General features: G+C 44.5%; 1 protein-coding gene across 1 annotated transcript in view; it reads left to right on the forward strand.

The window, feature by feature from the left end:
• Window positions 1-17,220, forward strand: part of SNRK (SNF related kinase) — a 50,091-nt gene that overhangs the window by 25,135 nt on the left and 7,736 nt on the right. Inside the window, exon 4 of the mRNA XM_056129124.1 lies at window positions 14,026-14,167. Coding sequence (XP_055985099.1) covers window positions 14,026-14,167 — 142 coding nt within the window. The remainder of the gene's footprint in view (window positions 1-14,025; window positions 14,168-17,220) is intronic.

A 17,220-nucleotide genomic window follows, 5' to 3' on the forward strand; every position in this document is an offset into this window, starting at 1 on the left:
CACAAGGGAATGAATTGTACTGAGTGATCAAAGGTGATCTGGAAAGCTTGTGCACTGTGTGGGGATCCCATTTGTTCAAATCAGTGTTAACAGAATTGCAGAGCAGGTTGGTGGTCAGCAGAGATAGTGGCTAGCTTGAGAGGGTTCCTTGCGGTGGTCGAGCACTTCTGGCTGGGCCGACAGACCGTGAGTCAGCCCCTGTGGTGCCAGGACCTCCCCCTGCCCTACTCTGAAAGGGAGCTCCTGTAGAGCATTACCGGATCATCTGTCATCAGAACCACAAGGAAAAATCAAAATCCTCTCTTGAGCTGATCTGGTACGCACCGCTGCGTCGACCACTTCATTCAGCATGTGGTGTGGTCACAGTGTCCTTGCATTCTAGTGGCTATTGTGCAGGTCAGCATTCAGGAAGCAGGGAGCAAAGGGCTTTATAATAGCCCGTGCTTAACTATTTGTACTAGATTCTTGAGCAAGAAATGTTATGTGTACTATATATATATATGTAGGTACCCTACATATGGGACTTACAAGCTAACCCAGCCTTTGTTGTTTTTAGTAAGAGGCCTGAAAAATATAAAGATGATTTATATGGTTTTTTTTCAGTGTTTTCCCCACCATGTTTTTAGCTATGGTGCTTATAGGTCCCATTGTTTTAACAAGACTCAGATAAAATGAAAAATACGTTGACACTAGTCTGAAGAGTACAATTTATCCATATTAGTTTGGTAAGATTTCAACTGGTGGTTCTCAACTCCCCACATACCAGTTTAATCAGAAGGAGGTTTAATTTAAAAACAGGAAACAAGGCTTGCTGGAGCTCCCCTTCGGAGGTACTGAATCGGATAGTCTCAGGTGAGACTCACATTCCGAAGCTTCCACGGGTTCTGATGTGTATTCAACCTTGCCTACACTGATTTATAACCATAAATTTAAGTGTTTTTACTGACTAGTGGAAAAATAGGTTCCAGCATTTTAATTCAAGGAAACTAAAATAATAAGGGTTACAATTTTTTTTTTAAGTTAAGCATCTTTAGTTTTAAAGAGTAAATGTGCATTTCTCTTTTATTAATGTTGATAATTGTGCTTCTGTTCCTTTCCATTTTCTATCACAGTCTGGAGTCATTTGGGAATAAGTTAGATTCAGATTGCTAGTCCCGGGAGATTTTTCTGCTGCTGTTCCAGCTCCCTGGAACTTCAAGCCGGACACCTTTTGGGTGTGCCCTCAGGTGTCCAGTCTGTTTGCCTACTGCCATCCCCTGGTTTTCTGCTCAGGTGGCACCTGACCTGCTGCAGGTCCAGGGGTCACCTCACTGACTGCTTCAGAGTCGCTTTCCTCCTCCTTTGTGGTTTTCTGAGGGCTCTTTCTTCTACTAGTATTAACTGAAAGGGTTCTGTCTTTTCAGCCAACCTTATTTCCCTTCTTTAAAATTCTGGGTGGAAAGACAAGAGTGTGCAGGCTTAATCACTGCCATCCTGGAATAGTCCTGAATCAACTATGAATCAAATTTTCCCTCGCTCTCTCCCTCCCTTCTGTCCTTCTTTTTTATTTAAAGGACTGTGATTTGCAAAGGTATTGATAGTTGAGTTTTAGGCATATAATATTTCAGCACCAGTCCCACCACCATTGTCAACTTCCCTCCACCGCTTGTTCCCATATTTCCTTCCCCACCCCAGCCCCCAGCCCCCTCTCCTGCCTGTCAACTTCACAGTCACATTACAAAGTTCTCATGACTGCAGCTTAGCTCTTATGTTTTCAGTGTTGTTGGGTCTTTGTTTTGAAGGCACATCAGCGTGTGTGTGTGTGTGTGTGTGTGTGTGTTGGGGGACACAACAGCCTGTGTGTTGGGGGCACACCGTCCTGTGTGTGTGTATGTGTGTGTTGGGGGCACATCAGCCTGTCTGTGTGTTGTGTGTGTGTGTGTGTGTGTGTTGGGGACACATCAGCCTGTGTGTGTGTTTGTATGTGTTGGGGGCACATCAGCCTGTATATGTGTGTGTGTTTGTGTGTGTGTCGGGGGCACATCAGCCTGTGTGTGTGTGTGTGTGTGTGTGTGTGTGTTCAGGGCCCAAGGTTCTGGGGCTCTCCTTTGGGGAGGCACGTGTTGCTGACTGACCCCGGCATGTGTGCCTTCACTGGAGGCTGAGAGCTGGGAGAGACTTTGGGGTCTGGCTTCCTTTGCCTCTGTTCCCTGCTGCCGCTGTTGTCGTCTCTGGAGACTGGTGACAGAGAGACGAAGTTGAGGGTCACTGTGAGAGGTGGGCCAGGCCTGGTCAGTGCAGGTGGAAGCCACTGTGCTTAACATCACCCTGGACCTGTGCTGCTCCGCAGCTCGGAATTCTGAAGACCTTCCGGAAAAGACAAGACGGAGTCCACACAGGGACTGGCCTGCGCCCCCCGCCCCCCCAGGCTGATGTGCCCGCTCGCTCCTGGCCAAGCTTCTCCTTCCACGCGTTGCCCAGATGCTGGCTCCGCTCCAGCCACACTGCCTCCGCTCTGTGCTCATAGTCACGTTCCACAGGCCCGCCCTGCCGTAGTGCCCTTGGTCTCCCGTCCCTGTGCCAGGCCCATTCTTGCTCACATGCCTCGCTCCTGGCAGCGCCTGCCTTCTCCTCCAAACACAGACTGTGCCTGCTCCACTGCCGCCTAAAAGTTCTGGGGAGATGGGGTCACTGTGGCTCCAGCCTTTCAGACTGGGGAAGGCATTCGAGAGATGCGTCTGGGTGCAGGGTGGTGCCGGGCCGCAGATGTGGAGTCAGTCTTCAGCAGGCCAGGTGGTGCCGAGGTCCCGGCCAGCCTGTTTCTGGAGTGCCTGCAAACCGCTGTGTTTCCATGTGGGGCTGCAGCTGCGGTCCCAGAGGGTGTTGAAAGATGATGGCCCCGTTTTCCTCCCTCCGTTGGAAATATGTTCTTGGGAATTTCTGCCCGCCGTGGGAAGAACGGGGAGGAAGAGCAGACCCCGCGCTTCTGCTCCTCCCTTTGTCTCACGTGCTGTTTCAGCTGTGTTGAACTTTCAGGTTGTTGGTATTCAGGGAACAGACCAACTTCTGCAGCAGGGAGTTTTTCTTTGTGTCGCCTTTTAAGGTGAGCGAAAAGCAAATCAGATTCCTGGTATTTATCCTGATAACTGGCTCATTTCTTGGCATTTCAGAGGCGTGTGTCAGACCATCCAGAACAGAGATTTTCAACTCCCCCCCACCCCGCCCCGCTACCCCCCAACAGTGACTTCTCAGACACAAACACACATGGAAACAGTCTCTTTATGATCACTTCATGTTACTTTGCAAAGAGCCCTCAGGGAGTTAAAAACATGGTATTTGCTTGGGTGCTTTTTCAAGCATATGCGCACATGCATCTAGAGAAGCATAAACTTGGTGAAGAAAGTCTGGTTTGTACAATAAAAACAATCTCTGTTTGTAAAATAAAAAGTATAATTTTAAAAAATTTTTATTTTACAAACTAGTTAGAACAAACTTTTTAACAGTAACTTGGGACTCCTATCAGAGTACACGTGGCTAGTCAGCTTCAGAGCTCTTGACTTTCCAGGTGAGTTCTTTTTTAATTTTAATTTTTATTTTGTTTGGATGGGGGGGCACCCAGTAATGCTCAAGGTTTATTTCTGGCTCTGAGCACAGGGATCATTCCTGGTGGTACTCAGGGGACCATCAGGGTGCCAGGGATTGAACCCGGGTCTGCCGCTTGCAAGGCAAGAGCCCTCCCTGCTGTACTGTAGCTGTGGCCCCTCTGCAGACGAGCTCTTGTAGTATTTTTAAGAACTGTGGAGCCATGTGTTGATGCCCCTCTCTATGGTTGTGCCGGGTTGGACCTGGTACAGCTTAGTTATGGCCAGTGCTCGATTTCTGGGGAAGCTGCCCTGTCCCATGGGGTAGTTGTGTGGTGGTCCTGGAGTCAGAAGGAGGGCAGCCTGAGAGTGGTTTTCGTGACCTCCAGAGTGGGTGGTTGGCTGCTTGGAGGTGCTGTGGCTTCCGTCAGTGGAATCTTCACAGGCTGATGTTGACTTGGATGGAGAAAGATGGAGAGCAGATGTAGCACAGGGCACCGCAGTGCTAAGGCGGGTCAGTGAGCAGAGATAGGATCATGGCCCCCTTCAGTTTCCAATTCTTCCTCCCGTCATTCAACCCAGCCTACTTAGTCTAATTTGATATTTGAAAGGTTGTTTTTTTTTTCTTTTATTTTTCCCCCAGAATGATTTTTATCTGGAAACTTTAGTAGAAAATAAATTGTAGGAGCCTAGATTTTGTGGAGCTCTCTGGTAAGCAGGAAAAAAAAAAAAGAGAAGCATTTGTGGAATAGGGCCCTTTTTATTGGATAGGTCCAGTTAAATACAAGGATGTAGGGATACAACCAGGCACAGAGTGGGCACACTTGTTGGTTGGATTAAATAATGGAGGGTTGTCAGCTAAAAAAAGACGTGATGAGGTGCAGAGGACGTATGGCCTTGCTTGCCTTTTCCCTTTGGAATTGGACAGGTTCATGCCAAGCCTCGCTCACTCCAGATGGCTCACTTGTCCCCCTTGCTCAATAGTTAAGGGCCTTGAGAGGGAACTGTGTGTTTGTTTATGCCTTATCTGTGACCCATCCCCATTGCCTGGTAAACATGGCAAGCACTTTGTGTTTACTGAAATGGATACATAGTACAGAGCGCGCTAAAGAAACTGGAATTTATAATTTTAATACTTACGAAGCTTGACTAGAGCTGCTCTGCATGCCATATCCTGATCTCTGTCTCCTGTTATGATCCTTTTTCTGCCTTGTGTATGAGTTTGGGGGTGGGGCGGGGCTGAGGGGTGTTGGATCCTACCTGGCTGTGCTCAGGGCTTACTCCTGGCTCTGTGCTCAGGAATTGCTCCTGGTCATGCTCAGAGACCATGTGTGATGCCAGGGATTCCGCTGGGGTCAGCTTCAAGCAAGGCAAGTGCCTTAACCCCTGTACTCTCTCTCTCTCTCTCTCTCTCTCTCTCTCTCTCTCTCTCTCTCTCTCTCTCTCCCAAGAATGTATTTTTAATGAGTTCCAGACTCATCCTGAGTTTCATAAAAGCAGTGATTTCTATCTTGAGAGAGAATCAGAAGTGCAGTTTCCTAGATGTTTTATGGACCATTATGAAATGTTCCCCCTTTTAAATTGGGTATTATACTTGTGGATGAGTAAAACACAGGCCCATAATTATTTGATAGAAAAAGTACAATATGCATAGTTTGGGAGCATAAAATACTGATGCAGAAGAGTGCCCTGGTTTTTGTACCTTCGACTGCTACCTAACTCAGTCAAATTTTCTATATTAATACTAGATAGCTTATTCTTACTTTCTTTCAAGTGCTCTAAACTTAGGAATATCATAGTGAAAAATGGGAGGCAAGGTTATGGGCTGGGCTGTTCTCAAAAGGACATCAAGTCATTAGGAGTGGAATGTTCTTGCAATTGTTTTTTTAACCATCAAAAATAGATATGATTAGATATTTCCTATGGCTTGATAGTTGTTTTATTTTTTTAACCCATTTTATGTTATTAACAGTTTGTACATATCTTTTTACCGATACTGGAAAGTAGTTCCAGCTAAGTGAGACTTCATGTAGTCTGGTAGTTCACCAGGGAAGCCTCTGGGTGGTCTGATGGCCAGGTAACAGGAGGGGACCCTCAAGTTTTGTATCCAGTAATAATTCATTTCTGCAGCACTGGAATTGTAACAAATTCTTTAATATGTATGAATACAACTGCTATTTAAACTGTTAAATACAAGTTCACAAGATTCTTATGTTCTGGCACCAAAGGAGCTGTACTTTCTTCATTTTAAGGGTTTTGGGGAGTGGGGAAATGATTTGGGCTGCACCTGACAGTGCAGGGTGCTTCTCCCAGCTCTGCTTGGGGAACCAGGTGGTACCAGGGATCAGCATTATGCAGGGCCAGTAGCTTTAACCCCTGTCGCTGCCTTCTTTCGGACCCTTGAGTTTTTACAGAGATTTCAGATTTGTGGTCTTCCTTTAGTACTTCTATAAGTTCATTGGATCTAGTCTTTTTAAGGAATATCTGTGATCCATTAAAACTTTGAGATTACACGATTGGTTCTTGTTTGGATTCTTGCCACAGCTCTGGAAAGGGCTTCTCCTGATCTAGGTTTTCAGTTGATCTGCTCTGTGGCTTTAGAGGCTTTCAAAGTCACCATGGCACAGAAACGCATTTCTGTCAGTAGATCCTCCTCCAAAGAGGAATAGCTGGTGGAAAATTTAGGAAATTTTAAAGGGAGCATGTTCTCCTAGTGTGTCACCAGGCCGATGGCCCTGATTTCCACATTTTTAAAGTATTTTTAATAAACGAGCATTTTAAATGTTGTGATCAGTGTTATCATAAAATTGGACAAAAACGAGAGTTTTTTTTTTAAATGTATGCATATAGAAGAAAGTATTTTGATATTATAAGACTTTTTTTTTTTTAAAGATCTGATTTTGGAAAGGTTTGAATTTGTAACTGATTCTGCGTCATTGAAGTATTTAGAAATACCTGGAGGGGTTGTTCTGGCCGAGTGGCAATTTCAAGAGAGCCAGTGCACCCAGACGGACTGTCTGGGAATGTACCAGTGCTGGTGACCCGCAGTGCCTCTGACTTTAGTGTCCCCTTCTCCGGAGCTTTGTGTTTGCTGTTGTCCCAGAGCAGAAGAATACTGGAGCCAGCATGAGATGGCGAGCAGTACTCCCAGCCCCTTCCTGACCTCAGCATCCCCTGAGCCCGAGCCATAGATTCTGAGGACCTGTAAGCCCATCTTTCTCTTCTTTCATCATGTTTCACTGGAGTACTGGGTATTCTGAGGGAACACCATTGAGTTCAGTGTTTGGATTTTCATAATTCTTGATGGAAATCATTTGTGATAAAATTGAACATGGTTTTTACTCTTGCTGTTTACTATATGCATATATATGTGTGTGTGTATATATATGTATGTATGTGTATATAGTGAGAGAGGGAGAGGGAGAGGGAGAGTGAGAGAGAGAGGGAGAGAGAGAGAGATTAGCCTTTGGATGCAGTAAAGAAATCTTGCAGGATTGGGTGCCTGTAGACCACAGCAAGAGTTGCTTTCAGTCATGTGTGGCTAGGCTGTTTAGGTGGTAGAGGTTGAGGGTAAGAGGCTTGGGGTAAGCTCTGAGGCAGTGCCGAGGGACCTAGGAGCCACGCCCAGTGACACTCAGCTAATGGGGCCAGAATCCTTAATGCAGGGCTGCCAGGCCAAGCATTGGTGCAGGCATTTGAGCAACACTCAGTGGCATGCAGTGCCAGGATTGAACTTCAGTCTTCATGCTCACAGGGTGCCCAGTGGCATGCAGTGCCAAGTTTGAACTTAGGTCTTCATTCTCACAGGGTGACATGCGGTGCCAGTTTGAACTTAGGCCTCATGCTCACAGGGCGCTCAGTGGCATGTGGCACCAGGATGGAATCTGGGTCCATGTGCTCACAGGGCGTGCTCCCTGATTGCTGAGCTAGCTCTCTGGCTCCTAGGCTTTACCGAAAATTTTCATTACCTTTACATGTCTGTAAAAAGATTTCTGCTTATTCAGTTAGTATGTGCACATCATACTGTTCCATTAAGTGCAACTAATATGTATTTTTTTAAATGAGTAATGTTCTCGTAAGATAACTCAATACGGTAGTGTTTTTTTTTATTTTTTTATTTTTGGGTCACACCCATTGATGCTCAGGGGTTACTCCTGGCTTTGCATTCAGGAATTCCTCCTGGCACTGCTTGGGGTACCATATAGGATGCCGGGGATTGAACCCAGGTCAAACCGCAAATGCCCTACCTACTGTACAGTCGCTCCAGCCCCCAGTACGGTAGTTTCTTAAATAAGAAACTGCTTTAACGTGCAGGTCAAACTCCTAGACCTTGGAGTTGCCCGGTTTGTTTGTTTGCTTGTTTGTTTGTTTGAATCAGACTTTGCAGTGATAGGGTGTTTGCTCAGCTGCTCACTCAAGAGATTACCTGCCAAGTGGAAATGTCCACATTTTGGAGCAGAGACAGCTAGGATGCTTCAAGCCAGGTGACTTTGGCCAAGGAGTTCCAGCCAGTTCAGTGGTCAGGATGGGATTTGAGTGGGGCCTCTGCAGCTGAAGCCCAGGTTGTTCTCTTCCCACGAGACTGTAGTGGACATCATCACATGGTGGCAACGTTTCAGCCTGGCTTATCTTCCCCCTTGGTAGTGAAGTTCTCTTTCTGGCAGGATCTAGTGGAGAGGCCGAGCTGGAAGGGTGTCAGCTACTGTCTGCTTAGGGTTTGTGTGGACGTGCGCTGTCCCACGTCGTGCAATTGACAACCTTTGACTTGCTGAACTTTTTTCCAGTTTTTTTTTTTTTGAGTTGAAGAAAACAAACTTGCACAAGGCCTTGAACATCTGACTAAAACTCAGTGTGTCTACACTGACTCCCCTGACTGAAACCCACTTTTCCCTCTGCTTTACTGTACTCTGGAGGGTTCAAACTTTTCTGGTGTTTCACCCCGCTGTCAGGGAAGGAAAAAGAAAAAAAAAACAATAAGAGAAAAGCAGTGGAAATTCACCTTCACTGAGTGGACAGACAGAGCATTCCAGAGTTGCACCAGAGGTTCCTGCCGTGGCCCCGGGATTGTTCCAGAGTTGAAGAGTGGTTCTCACCCCCTTTGGGGAGTACTTCTCTACTCCAGGCCTCCTCAAGTTCCTTTCCCTCTGTTTTTATTGGACGGGTGTGACTCTTCACCACTTGTCTCTGTACTAGAGGCTTTTTGGGGAGGTTGGGGTCGGGGAAGGACTCATTTGCAGAAGTACTGCTTTCCCTTTGGTTTTAGAGCTTTCCATTTTGCAGCATTGTAGAGCAAGTACTCCTCTGGGGGGCCTCCTCTGAGCTGGAGGGACCTCTGAGTCAAGAAGTGAACAGGAGAACATCTGCTATCACAGCTCCTCCTGCTGGTAGCCTGCTCGAAGGACAGTGAGTGCATGTTGTGGTGGGGGGACAGGGCCGGGGGCTTGAGGAGGGAAAAGGGTCAGTGGCTGGAGCCATTGAGGACTCTAAGCACAGGACCTTATGGGAAGGCACTCCCTGACCTGTCAGTCAGAGCACCCACAGGGTGGGTGACCTCCCAAGTTTCAGTTGGGTGAGTGGAGGTGCCCTTGACCAGGTGGTCAAAACATACACAGGCTCATGTAGGTTTGGATGAAAGGTGATCAGCTTGGGGCAGCTTTGACCTTGGGAGTCCTCAAGGGACATTTAGATGTTTTCAAATCTGGGAAAGAAGTTTCTTGCAGTAGGGATGAGAAGATGGCATTCCTTCTTAATTTTTTTGTTGTTGTTGTTATTTAAGGAAAAAAAATGATTTCTTGTTAAATAGAGTCGTGATAAAACCAGAATTAATGGAGATAATCTGGAAATAGGAACTTGTCCACATATTCCATTTCTCTCCTGCCTTCCCTCCATCCTTCAGTGTCCTGACAGTTTCCCCTCTCGGACCCGTCTCTGGGCAGTTTCTGAGAATCAATCACTCATCTCATTTGGATCAAGGAAATTCCCTTCTAGAGCTCTGGGTGATTAGAATGCAACTGAGTGGTTCTTACTGTATAAAGAAATTCAGATCAGTAGACTGAAGTGATTAGGTTTATGAATGTTACACAAGAAACGAAGGCCCTGCATTTTATTGTTGAGCCCTGGGACCCACACTTTTCTGCAGCAGTTCTTTCTATTCTCAGAAAGCGTTGCTTCTTACGTTGGCGGTGGGTCATATGCCGGTGGCTGGTGACCACAGTTGGAACTGAAAAGTGGTGGCATAGATCCTGCCAGTTGTAAGTGAAATAGTAAAAGGTGCTAGTTTCTACTTCATCTGTAGTAGTTTTAGCACGTTCTCTTTCCTTTGCTGCTCTCATGACTCATGGTTAAAGTGATAAAAGTCAGAGGAGAACATAGAGGTTTCTACCTAAAACAGTCCTCATGGTTTTCTATTCTTAGTACTTTGTGATTCCTGTTCTTTTGTCACCTAGATTATTCTTTTCAGAATGATTTTTTTTTTTAGAAAAGTTCTTCGTAATCATGATATTCCCACCCCACCCCTTTGGCCATTATTTTTTATCAAATTAATCATTAGCATATTCATTTATCCCATTTTGGTCTTTTGTTTGCCTGCCTGCCTTCCTAAGATGAATTTTGTAATATAAACTCCAGCTCCAGCTCTGGATATAGCCCAATCCAGTTGTGTATGAGAAATTGACTCCACTGACCAGTAGATAAGACTAGGGCACCTTTTTGTGACGTCATTTCTTCCCTACTAGAAAGTGGCTAGGAAAGGGGACCAGTAACTCCCACCCTTTATGCTAACAAAAGCTTCGTTATCTTTCCTTCTCATAATTTCGTAGGGTGGTGGTGATGGGGGGTACTTAGCCAAAGAACTATTGAGTGATGTTTTCTTTTTCTGTTTCTATAAATCACGGGCTGACATCAAAACATATGCTACAAATAGTAGTTAACAGAGTCGAGCTTTGCTTTTTTTCAGATGGTTAATGTGTGTTGCCTTGTTTAATAGGGTCTGGGTCCACACCAGGTGGTGCTTGATGACTGTTCTTGGCTCTGTGCTTGGGGGCCAGTCCTCACTGCTCGGGGCCCATTCTCAGTTGTGTGGGAGCTCCATCGGGCTTCCTGATGCACAGCCACACACTCAGCCCGTTAACTTCTTTCTGGGCCACCTTGTTTAATGTGACAGGTTTTTGTTTGTTTGTTTGTTTGTTTCTTGTTTGCTTTTTGGGTGACACCCGGCGATGCACATAAGTTACTCCTGCCTCGCTCTGCACTCAGGAATTATTCCTGGCGGTGCTCGGGGGACCATATGGGATGCTGGGAATCGAACCCAGGTCTGCCGCGTACAAGGCAAACACCCTACCCGCTCTGCTATCGCTCCAGCCCCATGACAGTTTTTTAAATGAAAATTGTGTAAAGTCTCCATTCCATACTGCTCTCATCTTAGACTTCCAGGTCTCCCTCCCGCTTGATCAACGTCGTTGATCTCTGGTGCTCAGACTAAGACTGTGAGCTACAGCTTGGGAATGTGTTTTTGTTTTATTAGCAAGTTGAGGCTTGTTTTGTTTTCAATGGAAAAGATAATTTAAAATATCGGCTAACATGAGTATGGAGACAGGTACCATGACTCTTGCCTCATTTGTGAAGGGAGTGAAGAAGGTGACCGTTCCCACCGCGTTTTTATGTGACTTGCCAGCAGTCCTTCCCTATCATCATTGTTAGTTTTCCTTCTCAGTTTATGTTAGTCCTTCTGGAGCTTAGCTGCTTTTTGTTCCTGCCACCTGCAGTCACCTTTGCCATGATCTGGAAGCTCTGGAAAGTTAAGTACTGCATGCTCCTCTCTCCTCACTTGGCCTGGCACAGCCTCCGAGGATGCTTTGCTGGCACCAGGCTACAACCTGATACTGAACGTTGATTCTGTTTCAGTTCTCTGATGTCTACCACAGCTTCCCATTTTAATGATGTCACTGTCACTGTCCTCCCATTGTTCTTTGATTTGCTTGAGCGGGCCCAGTAACGTCTCCATTGTGAGACTCGTTGTTACTGTGTTTGGCATATCAAATACGTCACGGGTAGCTTGCCAGGGTTTCTGTGCTGCGTGGGTGAGATACTCTTGGTAGCTTGCCGGGCTCCCCGAGAGGGGCAGAGGAATAGAACCTGGCTCGGCCAAGCCAGCCATGCGCAAGGCGAACACCCTACCACTGTGCTATGCTCCAGCCCATTTTAAAGATGGGGAACCCATTTTTAAATAACTTGGCTACACCTTTCCTCGCATTAAGTGCTGTTTTCTCTTTCCTTTGACTTTGAGGATGAAAAAGTAAAGAGATTTAAACACAGAAAGTGGGAGGGAAGAAGTAGTGGAATAAACCACCCTTGAACGAGCATGTTGACTCCTGAGAGGATCCTTTGCCCTTTCTAAGACTTTGCTTCCTTAATTATTCTGCCCTTTTTTCGCTGAAATGCTGCAAATCATGTCGTTTACCTTTGCAAACTGCTTGGCATAGAATTATATTTCTAAGCGTCAACTTCTGAGCATTAGCTATATTCAGCGATTATTTGAGCCTGATTAGGAAATTGTGGAAACAGAGTCCATATGTGTGTATTTTATTTTTCGTTCCTACGCTTCCCGTTGTGCACCTCATCCTAACAAGCAAAATGTGTTAGTTTGCCTGGGCAAATGATCCTGAAGAAAACATTACATTAAATAAATGTTTTTTCATTTGGGGGCCACACCTGGCTGTGCTCAGGGTTCACTCCTGGCTCTGCAACACCCAAGGATCAGTCCTGGCAGACTTGGAGGACTGGATGGGGTGCCTGGGATGGAACCTGGTTGGATGCATGCGAGACAAGTGCCTTATCCTCTGTACTATCACATTTTAAATAATTGGATTTTCTTGTTGCTGTTTATATGACAGAAAAGAAAGTTTTCTTCAAGAAATTTAGGTTATTAGTTGTATGGTTGCTCTCTGGAGTTGAGAGCCAACTTGTTAAGCATCCATGACCCAACTCTGAGACCCTAAAGAGCCCAGGGTTTAGACTGAGTGACCTCTCTGTCTCTTTCACCTCATTGATGTATGTGCATTAATTTATTGGATTTTTCCATCTGCTTCACTAATTTCCATGGGAACATTCTTAGTAAATATTTATGATACATCTAAAAAACGCAGTGCATTTGACTTTGGGTTTCTTCCTTTCTTTCCTTCTTTGTTTAGTTTAAACCAGGAAAAGTAAAATTAACAAGTTTTAATTTGCTTTGAAAATAACATAATTGATGTGATTTGGGGTGTTTTGTCTAAATGATAAGTATGCATATTAACTTGCCCTTCCTGTCTCCTCTAATGTTTTGTGGTCTAAAAGGTGTCACAAAGTGATCCTTTATAAGAGTTATATAATCACATTTTTAGTTAAGCTTCTGGAATGAATGAAGGACATGTGTTCTTTCTGAGAGGTTCATCCTTTTCATCTAATTTCCCCCCCCATCTGATTTGCGGTTTTTATTTAGTGGCAGGAAATCATAGGGGGTTTTATTTATAGGAGTTAGTCTAATGTCTGTCCTCATGGTTTAGCTAGTTCAGTCTTACAGCTGGTAACAGAATGCCTTATGCAGAATACTGGAAAAACGGTTGCCCAGCCTTTGCTGGAATACTTAACTATGATAGGAAACTTACCACCCTTTCCCATACTTCAGCAGCTTTATTAAGTAATTTGTACTATTTTTCATGCAAATGTGTGCCTCTAGGTTGCTTTTACCTTTTTTCCCTAGTTCTTTCCTCTGAAATCTCTCTGAGCTTTAATTTCTTTTTTCTTTTCTTTTTTTTTTTTCTGGGTCACACCTGGTGATGCACAGGAGTTACTCCTGGTTCATGCACTCAGGAATCACTCCTGGCGGTGCTTGGTGGACCATATGGGATGCTGGGAATCGAACCTCGGTCGACCACATGCAAGGCAAACGCCCTACCCGCTGTGCTATTGCTCCAGCCCCTGAGCTTTATTTTCTTAACTATCATATCATCATAACTTCATCTGCTTTTTCTTACCTGGATTGATGTGAAGAACAACCAAGATAATGGTGGCTTTTGGCAAATACTCTGCATATCTCATTTCTTAATCTCTCATGTTGTATAATATAATGGGAAGAAAAGCAGTGTTGCCCAATGTTTGGGGAATCTTAATGAGGACTCTCTGGTTGATGTTCTTGCTTTTACCAAATGAACACATTATTCTCTCGAGTCCCTATTTTTGACCACTCACTATGTGCCTGGCTGGCACTTAATAGGACTTTAAGTGAATACAAAAACACTGAACAAACCAGATATTTTCCCTGCCTTATAGGGACTTAAGTTTAAGTTTCTTGCATAAATGTTTTGCTTTGAGATGTAAATGCTTGTGATTATTCAAAGTAAAATATTATGAGTCTGTTTTACTCCTCTTAATGTCTTTGGCTTCCTAACTAGTCCAGTATTTAACAGTGTGCGTCTTTGATTTTTAGATATATGGAGCCTGGGAGTGATCCTGTTCATGCTGGTGTGTGGGCAGCCGCCCTTTCAAGAGGCCAATGACAGCGAGACACTGACCATGATCATGGATTGCAAATATACGGTACCATCCCATGTGTCTAAAGAGTGCAAGGAGTAAGTAAAAAATAAATAAGTAAAAGTACATGGAAGCCATAAGCACTCAAATAAGAAAGCCAGAAATTTTATTCCATTAACTTGTCAAAAAAAATTTGAGGTGATTTCAGTCCCAAGCATCTGGGATCATTTTAGTTCTTGCATTTTATATTTCTGCTCCCATTAAGTGTATTTGGGTTTTTGGCGGGGGAGTGGCGGGTGAGGGGGGTGGGTAACCCCACAGTGATTTGAAATTTAAAATTAGAGAATGTATTAGTCTGTGTCTTAAATATAGGTCTTTAGAACTCTTATTACATGCATGCATTTTTTTAGCATCCAGAGTGGTCTCGAAATGAAGCCATTACCGAGAGAAGTACCTTTTTCTTCTTCCATTAACTGAAAGGCAGGACCACCTGGAATTATTTTAAATTCCAGAAAGTGAGAGTGAGGGTATTTTCTGTTCTTGAAATGTCGCCACACCATTTTAGGATTTGCGTGGTGTTGTGTGAATTTTACTCTCCCGTAGCCTAGCTCCGCAGAAACTCAAAACCTCCATTTTGGTTTCTGTGTTTGTGGTAACCTGACAGTGTCCTCAAGGAGATGATTTGGAATTTAAGGTCCTGTCTAGTGCCCCGAGATGTGTAGGGAGAAGTGGGCTAAGAGAGCTGCTGGCCACTCTTTGCAGCCTTGAAGCTGCAGGCACAGAGTCTCACTGTGTGCAGCTATGGTTGTGTCGCTGCTTAATGGAATTTTATTGGAATAACAAAGTTTTCAGTTCCTTCCATCAACTGGTAACAAGGAAACCTGGGCACTTGGGGACTTTTTCTCCAGTCTTTTCACCCCACATTAGGTTGTGTGACGGACGGTTAGGAACTTGAGCTGTTCAGACTTCTGGGATTCAAAGACTGACCTTTCATTATACTAACAGCACCTGCCTTGAAAGGGGTGATTGTCAAGATTGAATCAATGTGTATCAGGCGCTGAGCTTGACACACCCCCACCCCAGTGCCTGTTTCAGAATATCTTTTTGATGGAAGTATCGACTTTTTCATATTTCATTTAAAAACTTTCATGTCACATAAGTTTTTGAGAGACAGTTTTATTGAGTATAGAGTCCTAAGCTGACATTAGCTTCTGCCAGGTCATTGAAGACAGACCAGTCTCTGGCGTGTCTTCGTTCTGTGGAGAGGTCAGCTGTCCACCTTTCTGTCCTTGCACAGGTGATTTGCCCTTTCTCTCAGGACACATTAAGTACTTGTCTGCATTTGCTTGGCCTAGGGTTCGAGGGTAGGTTTCCTGCTTTGAGATTTTTTTTTTTAGTTTCCAGTGAATTTGAAAACTAGTCAGTCATTGACTTTTTGTGTATAGTTTCTCCCTGTTTTTTTTTTATCTTCTTAAAATTAATTAAATGTGTATTACTCTGTTCTGTCTTTTAACCTCTCCTTTACTTTCCTCTCCCTTCCTTTCCTCTCCTCTCCCTCCCCTCGCCTCTCCTTGCTCAAAGCTTACTCCTGGCTCTGTGCTCAGAGATCACACCTTCACATCTGGTGGGACTTGGAGGGGGGCCATATGGGGTACCAGAGATTGAACTACAGTCGGATGTGTGTGAGGCAAGTGCTTTGCCCTCTGTACTATCTCTCTGGCTCTTCTTTCTTATTTTCTGTCTCTTACTCTACTGATCTGGATTATTTCCTTGACTCTGTCTTCCAGTTCATAAATTCACTCTAGTTTTAAGAGTTCACGGATTAAATTTTTAAAAAAGTAAAAGTTATTTTTCAAGCCAGAGTGGTAGCTCAGCTGGCTGGAGCCAAGCCTCTGCATGCATGAGGCCCAGTTTTGTTTCCTGGCTCTGCACGGTCCTCTGAGCACCAAGCCTTGAGTAGCCCCTGAACACTGTCAGGTGTGTGCCCTACCCCACCCCACCCACACCAGGTAAAAAAGTAAAATAGTTACTTTTCACTTTTTGAAGTCTTCCTGATATTTTCCAGCTTCTTCATGTTTCAGACATATTTAACACATGGGTGTCTGAAAGTGCCAATACTTCTTATATTTCAATTTTTCAGCCATACTTCTTAGTTCTTGTTGTTGTTACCTTGTTTCCTTTGTGTGTTGTCATTATAAATTCATATTCTGGGTAATATGTGGGGCGTTCTTTATGTTCGTTTTTGTAGAGAGGGTATGCCTTTACTGTTCTGTTAGTTTCCGGGGAGCATATTTGGTCTTAGGCTGCCTTGAATTAACTCCCTTGCTATAAACTTCATGCATATAGCATTCATTTGTACCATTAGCCTGTATGAGTTGGAAGCTCTTAGAAGCAGTCCTCCAGCCTCACCTGTCAGCCAGTGCTGAAGCAAGCAGGCTTCCTTCTTACCAATAGATTTATTCTTCAGACTCTGTCCCACTGAAGTTTTTTTTTTTTTGAGTATTGCTATTTATTCAGCCATTGATTAGGCTGATTGAATTGGGCATGACCACCTTACTTTTTCTTTTTCTTCTTTTTTATAAATTTATTTATTGAATCACCGTGAGAGCCGTTACAAAGCTTTCGGGTTTAAGTCTTGGTCATACAATGATGAAACACCTGTCCCTTCAGCAGTGCCCATTTTCCACCACCGAAACCCCCAGTATACCCCTATCCCATACCCTCCCCCTACCTGTGGGGCAGATGATTTCCACATTACTCTCTCTCTACCTTTATTACATTCAATATTTCGACACCACACCCACCATTATTATTTGGGATTTTACCCCAACATCAGATCTGCCAAAAGGGCAACAGTAGACAATTTGTTTTCTATCGATGATTGTGAATAACATATGATGTCATGCGGCTGCAGTAGTGGTCGCAAGGCCGCAGTAGTGGTTGCAAGGCTGCAGTAGTGGCTGCGCGATTTTGGAATTCCAAAATTTTAACAATTAAATCTGGAGGGATTTCTGCCAAAACCTGCTGGGTTCTGAGATTTGTTTCTGATCCATGTCTCTGGTATCATGGCCTTTAAGCAGCTTGATCAGGAGCCAGAGAGGCCATTTGTGGGTGGTGACTCGGCTCTTGTTGTGGCAGGGAGGAAAGGGCC

This window comes from Sorex fumeus, unplaced genomic scaffold, assembly GCF_029834395.1.
Source record: "Sorex fumeus unplaced genomic scaffold, SorFum_2.1 ptg000072l, whole genome shotgun sequence".
NCBI classification, from domain to species: Eukaryota; Metazoa; Chordata; class Mammalia; order Eulipotyphla; family Soricidae; genus Sorex; species Sorex fumeus.